General features: G+C 35.6%; 1 protein-coding gene across 7 annotated transcripts in view; it reads right to left on the bottom strand.

The window, feature by feature from the left end:
• The window catches only part of EVI5 (ecotropic viral integration site 5), a 219,898-nt gene that overhangs the window by 183,821 nt on the left and 19,190 nt on the right, over positions 1-16,887 (bottom strand). For 6 of the 7 annotated variants that reach the window (XM_036998074.2, XM_036998073.2, XM_036998077.2 and 3 more), the window contains exon 2: positions 13,599-13,828. In XM_036998074.2, coding sequence (XP_036853969.2) covers positions 13,599-13,747 — 149 coding nt within the window. In that variant the 5' untranslated portion in view covers positions 13,748-13,828. Of the gene's footprint in view, positions 1-13,598; positions 13,829-16,887 lie in introns of those variants that run through there. The other variant, XM_036998076.2, reaches the window with a different exon arrangement.

Consider the following 16,887-nt stretch of genomic DNA (forward strand, 5'->3'; position numbering starts at 1 on the left):
TCCTCTTCAAACCTCAACCAAAATATTTTGCACAAATCTTTCAAATGTAGTAATAAACAAAGAGGCAAAAAGTTATAGCCAATACACACATAAACATATTAAACCCACATAAAGTCATCATCATATGGAACATCAAGACTTCTACCTTACTTGTCAAATGCTGAGACAAAGAAAACTCTTCAAAAGCACTTTCTAAGAAATCATAATCAGAAAAGGACAATTTCTATCACCAGGTTTGCATGGGCTAAAGCACGGTCCTCTTCTATGTGTCTGATTTGGGTTCAAAATCTCCAATTGCTAAATTCTGTTTCCAGAGAATTTCTTTCATGACTGGTTTTTGTCACCACCTCAATAGGATGACCAAGCCTGAGGACAGGTCTTTTTGAAGCAAAAGTTTCAATAATTACCTCAACAATATATATTTTTTAAAAGCTGAGCAGAGGTAACATTCAGAATATATTTATATATTGCATTAACTCCTAAATCTAATTGTCAAAAAGCGTAAATTTTTCTAATCATATTCAGACTTCTCATGCCAAAAAAAAATGTAAAACTTTATAAAAAACATTATTAAATTATTGTCATGATGGAGTAACATAGACTAGATTTACCTTCTCCCTTGAAACAACAAAAAAAGAAGGGACAAAATATATGAACCATACAAAAATTATGTTTTTGAGACTTTGGACAGTAACTGATTAACAATTGACAGCAATTTCTGAAATTCAGGAGATAAGTGAGGTAAGCCCTATGATGCCCGTTTTCCCTGCCTTGAGAGAGTTTCCAGCATGGGTAGAAAAATTTCACACAGAACCTAGCGCACTCTCTGAACTGAGATAGAGCTGAGGGCCTGAGGAGAGCTCATGGCACAAAGTATCTTAGAGGTAAGACATATACAAACAAGATCTTCAGAAACTGAGGGAGGATACCTGTTAAATATTCAGCTGGAAACTACACAAGGCTAGAGAAAAAAACACTCAAAAAATTAGATTTAACAGAGGCCACCATTTACACAGAACCAGGAAGAGTATCTATCCCCCAACACACACACCCAAGTCCAGGTCAACTGGAAAACCTGCTTCAAGGCCCATTGGATAGCACATACAAAAGGGTCTTGCTCTATAGCACTCCTGAGCAAACTCTTCCCAAGTACTTAACTGTACTCCAGAACAAAGCTCAAGGATATTCCTTTTCTTTTTGGTTTCTTTTTTTATTAAGGTATTATTAATATACACTCTTATGAAGGTTTCACATGAAAAAACAATGCAGATACTACATTCACCCACGTTATCATGTCCCTGCCATACCCCATTGCAGTCATTGCCCAACAGTACAGTAAAATGCTGCAGGGTCACTATTTGCCTTCTCTGTGCTACACTGTCTTCTCCATAAACCCCCCATGTATGCCAATCATAATACCCGTCAATCCCCTTCTCCATCCGTCCCCACCTGCCCTCCCCAACTCCCCTTTGGCAACCCCTAATCCCTTCCTGGATGCTGTCAGTCTGTTGCTGTTTGTTCCTTCAGTTTTGCTCTGTTATTATGCTCCAGAAATGAGGGAAATCATTTGGTACTTGTCTTTCTCTGCCTGGCTTATTTCACTGAGCATAATATCCACCAGCCCCATCCATGTTGTTGCAAATGGTAGGCTTTGTTTCTTCCTTATGGCTGAATAGTATTCCATTGTGTATACCACCTCTTCTTTATCCATTCATCTACTGATGGACACTTAGGTTGCTTCCATATCTTGGCTATCGTAAATAGTGCTGCAATAAACATAGGGGTGCATATGTCTTCTTGAATCTGAGAAGTTGTTTTCTTTGGCTAAATTCCTAGGAGTGGAATTCCCGGGTCAAATGGTATTTCTATTTTTAGTTTTTTGAGGAACCTCCATACTGCTTTCTATAATGGTTGAACTAGCTTACATTCCCAACAGCAGAGTAGGAGGGTTCTCCTTTCTCCACATTCTTGCCAACATTTGTTGTTCTTAGTTTTTTCAATACTGCCATCCTAATTGGTGTGAGGTGATATCTTATTGTGGTTTTTATTTGCATTTCCATGATAACTAGTGATGTGGAGCATCCTTTCATGTGCCTGCTGGCCATCTGAATTTCTCCTTTGGAGAACTGTCTGTTCATATCCTCTGCCCATTTCTTAATTAGGTTATATGATTTTTGGGAGTTGAGGCATGCGAGTTCTTTATATATTCTGGATGTTAACCCCTTATCACATACGTCATTTACAAATACATTCTCCCATACTGTAAGATACCTTTTGGATCTGTTGATAGAATCCTTGCTGTACAGAAGATTTTTAGTTTGATGTACTCCCATGTGTTGATTTTGCTTTTGTTTCTCTTGCTTGAGGAGATGCATTCAGAAAACAGTTGCTCATGTTTACATTCAGGAGATTTTTGCCTATGCTGTCTTCTAAGAGTTAAGAGTTTTATGGTTTCATGACTTGCTTCCAGGTCTTTGATCCACTTTGAGTTTACCACTGTGTATACAGTTAGACAATAATCCAGTTTCATTCTCTTGCATGCAGCTGTCCAGTTTTGTCAACATAAGCTGTTGAAGAGGTCGTCATTTCCCCATTGTACATCCATGGCTCCTTTATCGTATCTTAACTGACCATATATGCTTGGGTTTATATATGGGCTCTCTAGTCCGTACCATTGGACTATGGGTCTGCTCTTGTACCATTACCAAATTGTCTTGATTACTGTGACTTTGCAATAGAGCTTGAAGTCAGGGAGTGTAATCCTCCCAGCTTTATTCTTCTTTCTCAGGATTGCTTTGGCTATTCGGGGTATTTTGTGGTTACATATGAATTTTAGAACTATTTGCTCTAGTTCGTTGAAGAATACTGTTGGTATTTTCACAGGGGTTGCATTGAATCTCTTGCTTTAGGCAGGGTAGCAATTTTGACAATATTAATTCTTCCTATCCATGAGCACGGGATGTGTTTCCATTTATTAGTATCTTCTTTAATTTCTTGCATGTGTCTTGTAGTTTACAGAATACACGTCTTTTACTTCCTTTGTTAGATTTATTTCTAGATGCAATTGTGAATGGAATTATTTTCCTGATTTCTCTTTCTGCTAGTTCATCATTAGTGTATGAGAATGCAACAGATTTCTGTGTATTAATTTTGTATCCTGCAACATTGCTGAATTCAGATATTAGATCTAGTACTTTTGGAGTAGGTTCTTTAGGGATTTTTATGTACAATATCATGTCATCTGAAAATAGGGACAGTTTAACTTCTTCCTTCCCAATCTGGATGTCTTTTATTTCTCTGTGTTGCCTGATTGCTGTGGCGAGGACCTCCAGAACTATGTTGAATAAAAGTGGAGACAGTGGGCATTCCTGTCTTGTTCCTGAAAGGAAAGGCTTTCAGCTTCTCACTGTTAAGTATGGTGTTGGCTGTGGGTTTGTCACATATGGTCTTTATTAGGTTGAGATACTTGCCCTCTATACCCATCTTGTTGACAGTTTTTATCATGAATGGATGTTGAATTTGTCAAATGCTTTTTCAGCATCTATGGAGATGATCATGTGGTTTTTGTCATTCTTTTTGTTGATGTGGTGGATGATGTTGATGGATTTTCGAATGTTGTACCATCCTTGCATCCCTGAGATGAATCCCACTTGATCATGGTGTATGATCCTCTTGATGTATTTTAGAATTCAGTTTGCTAATATTTTGTTGAGTATTTTTGCATCTATGTTCATCAGGGATATTGGAATGCAATTTTCTTTTTTTGTGGTGTCTTTACCTGGTTTTAGTATTAGGGTGATGCTGGCTTCATACAATGGGTTTGGAAGTATTCCCTCCTCTTCTACTTTTTGGAAACCTTTAAGGAGAATGGGTATTAAGTCTTCACTAAATGCTTGATAAAATTCAGCGGTGAAGCCATCTGGCGCAAGGATTTTGTTCTTAGGTAGTTTTTTTATTACTAATTAAGTTTCGTTGGTAGTGATTGGTCTGTTTAGATTTTCTGTTTTTGTATCAGCTTTGGACGGTTGTATTTTTCTAGAAATCTACCCATTTATTCTAGGTTATCCAGTTTGTTAGCATTTAATTTTTCATAGTATTCTCTCATAATTCTTTTAATTTCTCTGGTATAAGTAGTGGTTTTTCCTTTCTCATTTCTGCTTCTGCTTATGTGTGTAGATTCTCTTTTTTTCTTGATAAGTCTGGCTAGGGGTTTATCTATTTTGTTTATTTTCTCAAAGAACCAGCTCTTGTTTTCATTGATTCTATTGTTTCATTATTCTCGATTTTATTTATTTCTGTTCTCATCTTTATTATGTCCCTCCTTCTACTGACTTTGGGCCTCATTTGTTGTTCTTTTTCTAGTTTCTTTAATTGTGAGTTTAGACTTTTCAAATGGGATTGTTCTTCTTTCCTGAGGTAGGCCTGTATTGCAATATACTTCCCTCTTAGCATGGCCTTCACTGTATCCCACAGATTTTGTGGTGTTGATTTATTGTTGTCATTTGTCTCCATATATTGTTTGATCTCTGTTTTATTTTCATCATTGATTCATTGGTTATTTAGGAGCATGTTGTTAAGCCTCCATGTGTTTGTGGGCTTTTTTGTTTTCTTTACATAATTTATTTCTAGTTTTATACCTTTGTGCTTTGAGAAGCTTGTTGGTACAATTTCAATCTTTTTGAATTTACTGAGGTTCTTTTTGTGGTGTAGTATATGATTTATATACTTGAGAAGAATGTGTTTCCTGCTGCTTTTGGGTGTAGAGTTCTGTAGATGTCTGATAGGTCCATCTGTTCTAATGTGTTGTTCAATGCCTCTGTCTCCTTACTTATTTTCTGTCTGGTTGATCTGTCCTTTGGAGTGAGTGTTGAAATCTCCTAGAATGTAATCCATTGCATTCTATTTCCCCTTTTAACTCTCTGTTAGTATTTGTTTCCCATATGTAGGTGTTCCTGCGTTGGGTGCATAGATATTTATAATGTTATATCCTCTTGTTCTATTGACCCCTTCATCATTATGTAATGTCCTTCTTTGTCTCTTGTGACATTCTTTGCTTTAAAGTCTATTTTTTCTGATACAAGTACTCCAACTCCTGCTTTTTTCTCCCTATTAGTTGCATGAAATATTTTTCCATCCCTTTACTTTTAGTCTGTGTATGTGTTTGGGTTTAAAGTGAGTCTCTTGTAGGTAGCATATACCTGCGTCTTATTTTTTTACCCATTTAGTGACTCTGTCTTTTTATTGGTGTATTCCAACCATTTACACTTGGGGTGATTATCGATAAGTATGTACTTGTTGCCACTGCAGGCTTTAGATTCATGGATATCAAAGGTTCAAGGTTAACTTCCTTACTATCTAAGAGTCTAACTTAACTCAGTATGCTATTACAAACACAATCTAAAGGTTCTATTTTATTTTCCCTCATTTTCCTTCTCCATTCTTTCTATATTAGGTATCATATTCTGTACTCTTTGTCTATCCCTTTTTATTACATAGTGACAGCTATTTAACCTTAGGAACACTTCCATTTATAGCAGTCCCTCCAAAATACACTGTGGAAATGGTCTGTGGGAGCTAAATTCCTTCACCTTTTGCTTATCTGGAAATTGTTTAATCCCTCCTTCAGATTTAAATAATCTTGCCAGATAAAGTATTCTTGGTTGGAGGCCTTCTGCCTAATTGCATTAAATATATCATGCCACTCCCTTCTGGCCTGTAAGGTTTCTGCTGAGAAGTCTGATGATAACCTGATGGGTTTTCCTTTGTATGTGATCTTTTTTCTCTCTCTGGCTGCTTCTAGTATTCTGTCCTTATCCTTGATCTTTGCCATTTTAATTATTATATGTCTTGTTGTCTTCCTTGGGTCCCTTGCGTTGGGAGATCTGTGAACCTCCATAGCCTGAGGGACTATCTCCTTCCCCAATTTGGGGAAGTTTTCAGCAATTACTACCTTAAAGACACTTTCTATCCCTTTTTCTCTTCTTCTTCTGGTACCCCTATAATATGAATATTGTTCCATTTGGATTGGTTACACAGTTCTCTCAGTATTCTTTCATTCCTAGAGATCCTTTTTTCTTTGTGTGCCTCAGCTTCTTTGAATTCCTCTTCTCTAATTTCTATTTCATTTATCGTTTCCTCCACCGTATCTAATCTGTTTTAAATACCCTCCCATTGTGTTCCTCAATGATTAGATCTCCGTCCTAAATTTGTTCCTGAGTGCTTGAATATTTTTCTGTACCTCCAGGAGTATGTTTATGATTTTTATTTTGAAATCTCTTTCAGGAAGATTGATTAGCTCAGTCTCACTCGAACCTTTTTTTTGGTGTTGTTGAGATTTTGCTTTGAACCAGGTTCCTTTGACATTTCATATTTGTATGTGGTGCCCTCTACTGCCCAGAAGCTCTACTCTCTTGAGCTGCTCAGCCCCTGGAGTGATGTCGGAGGTCGTAGGGGTGTGGTATTGGTGCCTGAGGGGAGGAAAGAGCTGTTTCCTGCTTCCTCACTGCTGTGCCTGTCTCCACTGCAAGAACCAGTCAGCTGAACACACAGGTGTATGCCTCTACCCTTTGAGTGTGTAGCTGCTGTGAAGGTGGGGATTCCCTCTTGCTGGTCTAACACCAGGGCAGGGTTTGCTGGTTTGCCAGCCAGTTGCAGGATGGCTGGGAGGATGGCGCAGCAGGCTGCGCATCATGGTGGGGGGCCTTGGAGCTGTGTAGCCAGCCAGGGAGCACCTGAAGATCAAGAAAGTTTCCATCCTGCTGGGCAGAGTACACCTAGACAATTTCATCTATCTGTCCTTTCTCCTAAGCAGTAAGCTCTGTGCAATCCTTGCACCTTTAGCAGCCCTCTGACTTTTAGTTATTCTCTTAGACTGCCAGGCCAAATCAGCCGGATATCGATCCCTGTTTTCCACAAGCAGCTGGAATCTCAGTCTCTCCAGGTATTCCACCTGTCTTAGCTTTCTAACTGCACTAATCACCAGAGCACTATGCAATGTAGTTTCATGCTCCCAGAGCAGATCTCCAGGGCTGGGTGTTCAGTAGTCCCAGGCCTGCACTCCCTCCTGGCTCTGTTTCTCTTCCTCCAGCTGGTGAACTGGGGTGGAGGAAGGGCTTGGGTACCATCAGGTCACAGCTTTGGAATGTTACCCTGTTTCGTGAGGTCTGTTCTTATCTCCAGGTATATGCAGTCTGGCACAGCCTTCTTTCCTGTTGCTCTTTCAGGATTAGTTGTATTAATTATATTTTGAGGTTTTAGGAGGAGGTCTCTGTCTCACCTCTCAAGCCGCCATCTTTAATCCTCTCCAAAGCTCAAGAATATTTATAGGAAAATAGCCACAACCAACAAGGTAAAATTCACTATGCCTGGCATCTAATCAAATATAATCCAGCATGCAAAGAAATAGGAAAATACAACCAATAATGAGAAGAAAAAGCAACTCATCAAAAGCAAACTAGTATTGATAGAAATGTTAGAACTATCAGACAAGGCCATGAAAAGTCATTATGACTATTTCTGTATGTTCAAAACTTAAATAGAGACATACTAAAACACTCAACTCTAACTTCTAGAGATGAACTACATTGTGAGAGATGAACAACATACTAGGTAGGATTATGACAAATTAGACAGCAGAAGACAGTATTAGTGAACTTGAATACATATCAATAGAAATTTTCTAAAAAAATGAACACAGTATTAGCTGTGAAATAATTTCAAGTGGACTATTTGTGTAATTAAAGTCACTAAAGAAAAGAGAAAGGGAAAAAATTTTTTTGAAGAAAAAATGGTTGAAAAGTTTCTTAATTTGAGGAAAACTTACAATTCTACAAGAAGTTCAACAAAACCTAAATGTAAGAGACACGAAGAGAACTACAATGAGAAACCTGGGCATCACATCACTTAAAACCAGGGATAAAGAGAAAATGTTGGAAGTAGACAGAGGAAAAAAAGGTATTACATACACAGGAGCAATGGTAAGGATCCATCAGCTTGCCCAATGAAAACAATTTAAGAGAGAAGTCAATGAAACATAAAAGTAACAGAAAAAAACCTGTCAACCTAGAGTTCTGTACTGAGAAAATATCTTTAAAAATCAAAGACAAATGAAGATGTAAGAGGAGTCCCACAGTAAATGAAATATTAAGGGAAGTTCTTCAGGGAGAAGGAAAATAACATCAGTTGGAAATCTAGAGCTAAAGAAAGAATCAAAGAGCACCAAAAATGGAAACTATATAAGGTAAATATATTACTTATATTATTTTTTAATCTCACTTAAAAGATAATTGACTGTTGCAACAAAAACAGTAACATAGTATGCAGTTATAACATATACAAAAGTAAAATTATGACAACTAGCACAAAGGATTGGAGAGAAGAAATGGAAAGGTACTATTCTAAGATCTTAAACTACATGTTAAATATGAGATCCCTTGAAGGGAGATGGTAATAAGTCAAAGATGTATATAATGAACTTTAAAACAACCAGTAAAACAACAAAACAAAGACTTATAACAAATCAACAAAGAAAATAAAACAGAATCATATAAAATGTACCTTAAAGTCAAAAGAAGGAAGAAAAATAAAAAAGAAACAAAGAACAGTAGAAAATAACAGGACAGATTTAAACATAACCATATCAATAAACACATTAAATGTAAATGATCTGTTCTCCTCAAAACCAGGAAAACACTATGTTAAGTGAAAAGAAGCCAGTCACAAAAAACATACCTGTCATATGATTCCATATATGAAACTATAATTCAATATCCCGAATAGGCAAACCCATAGAGACAGAAAGTATGTCAGTGATCACCAGGGGCTGAAAGGAGGTTGAAAGGGAAGACTAACACACAGAGAGTTTCTTCAGGGAGTGATGAAGATGTTCTGAAATTGGATAGTGGTAATGGTTGCACAACTTTGTAAATACACCAAGACCATTAAATTGTACTTTAGAGGTAGATTTTATGGCAGGTGAATAAAGCAAAAGAACAATACACCAAAGGAGCTGAAACAATAATAATAGAGTATATATTTTCTTGGATCCATCCCTGCAAGAAGAGTCTAATTCCTACTCCTTAAGGTTTGGTTACGTGATTTGCTTTGGTCACTAAAATCTAAGTAGAAGTATGTGTACCACCCCACAGAAGATATTTTAAGGTATTTCCACTGTATCTCTTTTCCATTTGCCATGAGTCTGGTCTATCCTGAATAGGGGCTGATCACTGGTCTTGGAATGAAGACGTATGCAGCAAAGATACACTCAACCTGAAGCCTGAGATGAACATAAATGTGAGCAAGAAATAAAACTTTGTTATTGTAATTTAAAGAAAGTAAATGGTCTAACAATCCTAATTAAAAGATAAACATCATCAGATCAATTTTAAAATCCAAGACCCAACTACATGCTGTCCGACAAATGTTAAAGATAAAGAAAAAACAAAATAACAGTAAAGAAAAAAAAAATATATATAAGAAGTTTAAATTCTTCAAAAGAAAGCTACAATGACTATATGAGATAAAGTAGATTTACAAGCAAACAATATTATCAGGGATAAAGAAGGCATCTTACAAGAGTACATAACAATCCTAAGTGTTTATATACCTAATAACACAACTTCAAATTACATGAAACAAAGATTGACAGAACTTAAAGGAAAATAGACAAATCCACAATAACAGTTGGAGGTTTCAACAGTGCTCTGTCAATATCTGATGTGACAAAGAAACAGAATCCAGCAAAGATACAGTAGACTTGAACAGTATCATTAAGTTTTAAACAATTAACATTTAGACAAACTCCACCAAACAGCTGAATACACCTTCTTCTCAAGTACACATAAAACATTTACCAAAATAGACCATATTCAGGACCATAAAAATGTCTCAATAAATTTAAAGGGATGCTGCTAAAGCAAGGCTTGAAGAAAAATGTATAGCACTATATACTTGTATTACAAAATATCACACAGACATTATAAGAACATAAGACATTATAAAGGTCAAGGACATCACAAGACTACAGACCACAATTTCCCTTATAAATATAGATGTAAAGATTTCAAACAAAATTTTAGCAGATTGAATCCAACAATACTTTTTAAGGCAATATATCATGACCAAGTGGAGTTTATCCCAGGAATGCAAAGTTGGTTTGACATTCAAAAAAAAATGTAATTCATTACATTAGACTTAAAGAAGAAAAACATGATTATTTCAGTAGCTACACAAAAAACATTTGACAAAATATATTTCTTAAAGATGCTCAAGACAAAGAATAAAAAGAAACTTCCTCAACTGTATAAAAAGTATCTTACAAAAACCTATAGTTAACATTAGACTTAATGTTTTCTCCCTAAAATCAGGAAAACACGAAGAATGTCCAACACTTGAATTATTTTTTTTAAATTGAAGTATAGTTGATAAATATTATGTTAGTTTCAGGTGTATAACACAGTGATTCAAAAACCACATACATTATGAACTGCTGACTACAAGTGTAGTTACCATCTGTCACCATACAAAGTTACTGCAGTATTATTGACTATATTCCCTATACTGTAGTTTTCATTCCTATGACTTATTATTTTATAACTGGGAGTTTGTACCTCTTTATCCCCATCACCTATTTTACCTATACTCCCCACCCCTCCTATGGCTCCCACCAGTCTGTTACCTGTGTTTATGAGTCTATGTCTGTTTTGTTTGGTTGTTTTTTTTCGATTTCACATATAAGTGAAATCATATAGTATTTGTCTTTCTCTAACTTATTTCACTTAGTATAACATCTTCTAGGTCCATCTATGTTGTCCCAAATGGTAGGATTTCATTTCTTTTTATGCCTGAATAATAGTCAACTGTCTATATGTACCACACCTTCTATATTTACTCATCTATCAATGAACACTTAGGCTGCTTCCATATCTTGGCTATTATAAAAAATGCTGCAGTGAACATGGGGGTGCATGCATCTTTTCAAATTAGTGATTTTGTTTTCTTTGGGTATATAGCCAGAAATGAAAGTTTTTCAGGAACCTCCATATGGCTTTTCCATCATGAGTGCACCCGTTTACATTCCCACCAACACTGCATGGAGGTTCCTTTTTCTCCACATCTTCACCAAGGCTCCTTTATTTCTTGTCTTTTTGATACTAGCCATTCTGACTGGTGTGAGAATGTCTCACTGTGATTTTGATTTGCATTTCCCTGATTACTAGTGACACTGAGCATCTTTCAATGTGTCTGTTGGCCATCTGTATGTCTTTTTTGAAAAACTTGCTATCCAGGTCTTCTGCCCAATTTTTAATTGGAATTTATTTTTTTAGTGTTGAGTTGTATGAGTTCTTTATAAATTTTGGTATTAACACTTGATCAGATATGTCATTTGCAAATAGCTTCTCCCATTCAGGTTTTCTTTTCCTTTTGTTGATGATTTCCTTTGCTGTGTTTCCACTTACATTCAAATTTGTATTGAAGGTAGTTGCCATAAGGCAAGAAAAAGAGTTAAAAGGCATCTAGATTGAGAAGAAGTAAAAGTGCTTTCATTCACAAATGACAAAATCTAATGGAATCTTAAAAAAAAATAACAAAACCTACCAGATAACAAGTGAGTTTAGCAAGGTGACAGGATACATGATTTAAAAAAAAAAAAAGACTGTATTTCCATATGCCAGAAATAAATAATCAAAAATTACATTTACAAAAACAATACCAAGCACAAGTACTAATAAGAAATATATAGTGTTCATGGACAAAAGGCAATATTGTTATGGATTCAATGCAATTCTAATCAAAATCTCAGCAAGTATTTTTCTTGTAATACACACTTTGATGTAAAATTCACATGGGAATGCTAAGGACCAAAAATAGTCATAATTAAAGGACAAAGTTGGAAAATTAACATTATCTGGTTTCAAGACTTCTAAAGTTACAGTAATCAAAACAGCATTGTATTGGCATTAAGACAAAGAGATCAATGGAACAGAACAGAGTCCAAAAATAGGTCCATATACATATGAACTGATTTTTGACAAAAGCACAAAAGCAAGTGGAGAAAGGATAGCCTTTTCAACAAATGGTACAAAAACAATTAAATATGTAAATTTGCAAAATGAACTTCAGTCTATACTTTGCTCTCTATATAAAACTAACTCAAAATGGATCATAGACCTAAATGTAAAACTTAAAACTATAAAATGCCTATAAGAAAACAAAGGAGTCAACATGTGTGACCTTGAGTCATCAAAAAGTACAGTCTGTAAAGAACAATTTCAAAATGGACTTCATCAAAATTTAAAATTTTTGCTCATCCACGGTATTGTCAAGAGACTGATAAGCCAAAGACTGGCAAAAAATATATGAAAAGCATGTATCTGATAAAAAGAACTTGTAATCCAAATATACACAGAATTCTTGAAATATAATAATAAGAAAGCAAACAACCTAATTTTTTTAAATGGGCAAAAATTTTAAACGGACTATTATCGAAGAAGATATATCAATGGCAAATATGCACATAAAAAGATGCTCACCACCACTAGGGAAATACAAATTAAAACCACAAGAAACCATTACCTATTACAATGGCTAAAATTAAAAAGACTGACATACCAAGTATTGTTAAGGATGTACAGGAAATGGAAATTTCATACACTGATGGTGAGAATGTGAAAAAGAATCTTTTGGAAAACAGTCTGAGAGATAAATGTGCATCTACCATATAAATCAGCCATTCTATTCCAAGGCATTTGCCAGGAGAAATGAAAGCCCACATCAATAAAAAGGTTTGTACACAAATATTTATAGCATTCGTAACAACAGGCAAATAGGTAAATTGTGAATATATCCATACAATGCAATACTTTTAAGCACTAAAAATGAATGAACTATTCTTGCACACTACAGCATGGATGAATCTCAAAATACTTTCACTGAGTGAAATAATCCATTATGTCAATTACATATCGAAAAAGCTGTAGAAGTTATCTCCACTAGTACCCTTAAAGCCAATGGTGGTACATATCTTGATTGAACACACAAGTTGCACAGCTGATGTCCTAAAAAGCTTCTGATACTAATACAGTGAAAGGACACATAGGGTCCAGCAGAGTACACATTCCTAGCAGAGTAGACCACTATTCTGTTTTACACCCACTAAGAGAAGAGGATAATTTGCCTTCCATGAATAAATTCATGAAAAGATTTCTCACTCTAAACCACGAATCAGACACCCATTATAAACTATTTTACTTCTTAACCAAAGGGGACTATGTAAGAATTTAAAGCTAAATGGCAGTTTTATTTGCCTTACAACTTCTTCTACAATTAAGGAAGAATTTAGGGAATGTGCTGTATTAAGAAAACAAATCTCTAAAGCTATCTGAGCCAGAAGAAAATTTTAGTCCAACCTCACTTTAAACACCAACTTCTCCAAAGGAGACTTGAATACTTTTGTTAAGTAATTTTGATACCAAAAACTGGAAAATAAACATTTTTAATATCAGTTAGTATTTAAAATTTTGATTATGGCCTATATACATATATATGATTGGTTGAGTTTTTATAAATAGAGAGAAAAAAAACCAAGCTACCTCACTCACCTATTTTGTTCCTCCAGTTTAGCCAGGAGTTCTAAGTCATCTGGACTCAACTGTGATGGGGAAGATGGTGAAAGGGCTGGCGTTGATAGTGTGGTAGATGAGGATGTAGTGTGTAATGAAGCAGATGGACTCGCCACCTGACCGGCCATCTGACTGACTGTATGTGATACTGTGTTCTTCACCCATGAGAGAGTAGAACTCAGCTTTTCTGCAACCTTGTCTGTCGCCACCTGAGGATAAAAATTGCATATATATTAGTTATACTCTATTCATTACCAAGATATTGCTAATCCTGTTAGGTTTTACTTAACCACCAGCAGAATATTTTATTTGAGGTGATGAATGTAAAACCTGTTTTAGAAACAATTATCCTAACATCCGGCTTTTAGAAACTATTTCAGTTCTGCAGAATGAACAAACTAGGGCAAGTATTTTCCAAAATACAGGCTGAAAACCATCAGGGAGTGATAAAATAAATGTAATAGGTAACACCAGCATTCTTTAAAAATGAAAACAATAGAAAATATAAAGATACGCTGTCTTATGAAATTTTTATTTTGGTTACATATATGTATTAAAGCTATGTAATATATGCATAATTAAACATGTTCATTAGGTGATAAAGATAGGGAAATCTGACATGACTAACAATTCAACAAAAAAACCTGGGTTTGCTTAGCAAAAATAAGATGTACTAAGACACATACCTCTCTCCAAACCACTACAGAGTCTTTTTATAGAAAAGGGATGAATTCTAAAGCAAAATTATGATAAATGGTTAAGTTAAAATGAGAGAGATTCAAGGTACAATTTTCAAATATAGTTGATCCTTGAACAACACAGGTTTGAACTGCACAGGTACACTTGTATGTGAATTTTCTTCACTGTATTGGGAAATTTTTTTGAAGGTCTGCAATTTGAAAAAATTCACAAACAAACCACCAGAGCCTAGCAACATAAAAAAAAAAAAATTAAGAATAATTAGGTACGTCACGAATGCAATGTAAATACTAGTCTATTTTATCATTTACTACCATAAAATCAACCGAAGATATTAGTACTTAATTTTGGGGAGAGTCAAAAGTTATATGCAGATTTGACTGCATCGGGGTTTGGCACCCCTAACCCCTGCATTACTCAAGGGTCAACTGTAAGAACTATTCAGAAATTGATGGGATGCCTAGAAAGAGCAGATAATCCCTACCACTGGCTCCAACAAAGCAGCAACCAGCAGAGCTGAATGTCCTGGGTTTTTGATTGAAGATGAGTTTCTCTTTTAGCTGGTCATCTCCAATATTTAATGATATATGTAATATACATATACAAATATACAAAATATACATAAATAATATCCAAACAAGGCATTATCACTTCATTAATTAAAAACAATGTGAATAATTAACACATTTGCATACCTATATAAAATTAAACCTTAATTAGTTTACAAAATAAGATATAACCAGTTTTTTAAGGGATTGTGCTTTTTAAAAACTATCATAAAAAGAGCTTCTTGGTTGTGAAATGCCTAGACATTTAAAAGCTACAAACTATGAAGTACTTTTAGAGAAGATGATAAATTTTATTTAAAAGTAAATGACTAATGTATTATAAATTGTTTTCTAGATCAGTGTTTCTTGGCTAATCTTGGTTTTATATACAGCAATTCATACACAAATTAAACATGCCTACAGATAAAAATCCCACCCAGACAATCTCAGCAGATACTAGCCTCCTCATGGGTTACCCAAGGCTTTCTTCCTCACCTACATACCTACATGACTCACCCTTTCTATCCCTCCACCTCAACTTTCTCCACCTCAACCCAACAGGAAAGTTTAATGTGAAGAAAAGATGAAATAGAAAAGGGATTCTAAGCTCATAGTTAAGCCACTCAACATGAGGCTGCAACTTCTAAGACAAAGTATTGAACAGGGGCAAGAGTTTTATTAACGTAGATATATCTTCATTTTCTTTACATTTTCAATAACTTTCCCATTTAAAAAAATACCTCCCTTGGAAATGGTATTATGAAAAGGATAAAAGAATACTGTTGAGGAAAGAACCCCCAAGAAAGACAAGCAAGGATGAAATGTGAGACTTAAGGAAAAGAAGTGTGGGGCAGAGCAAATAACCCGATTAACAAATGGGCAGAGGATATGAAGAGACAGTTCTCCTAAGAAGAAATTCAGATGGCCAACAGACACATGAAAAGGTGTTCCACATCACTAATCATCAGGGAAATGCAAATTAAAACCACAATGACATATCACCTCACACCAGTAAGGATGGCCAGCATCGAAAAGGCTAAGAACAATAAATGCTGGCGAGGATGTGGAGAAAGGGGAAACCTCCTACACTGCTGGTTGGAATGTAAGCTAGTTCAACCATTGTGGAAAGCAATATGGAGGTTCCTCAAAAAACTAAAAATAGAAATACCATTTGACCTGGGAATTCCACTCCTAGGAATTTACCCAAAGAATACAATTTCTCAGATTCAAAAAGACATATGCACCCCTATGTTTATTGCAGCACTTTTTACAATAGCCAAGATATGGAGGCAACCTAAGTGTCCATCAGCAGATGAATGGATAAAGAACATGTGGTATATATACACAATGGCATACTATTCGGCCATAAGAAAGAAACAAAGCCTACCATTTGCAACAACATGGATGGAGCTGGAGGACATTATGCTCAGTGAAATAAGCCAAGCAGAGAAAGACAAATGCCAAATGATTTTCCTCATTTGTGGAGCATAACAATGAAGCAAAACTGAAGGAACAAAATAGCAGCAGACTCAGAGACTCCAAGAATGAACTAGTGGTTACCAAAGGGGAGGGGTGTGGGAGGACCGGTGGGGAGAGAGGGAGAAGGGGATTGAGGGGTATTATGTTTAGTACACATTGTGTAGGGGATCACAGGGAGAATAGTGTAGCACAGAGAAGGCACATAGTGGATCTGTGGCATCTTGCTGCACTGATGGACAGTGACTGCATTGGGCTATGGATGGGGACTTGATAATATGGGTAAATGTAGTAACCACATTGTTTTTTCATGTGAAACTTTCATAAGAGTGTATATCAATCATACCTTAATAAAAAATTTTAAAAAATAAATAAAAAGAAAAGAAGTTGGAAGGACGGGGAAAAAAAACACACAAAAAACAAAAGAAGCATGGGGCAGACCATTTAGACTCCCAGGCAACAGATGTTTCCCCCAAGCATTCAAGCAGCACAGTGCCTTAGGGCAAAAAGTCAAGTAAGAGCCAAAGAATAATTTAGCCAGAACT

Source organism: Manis javanica, chromosome 4, assembly GCF_040802235.1.
Source record: "Manis javanica isolate MJ-LG chromosome 4, MJ_LKY, whole genome shotgun sequence".
Classification (NCBI taxonomy): Eukaryota; Metazoa; Chordata; class Mammalia; order Pholidota; family Manidae; genus Manis; species Manis javanica.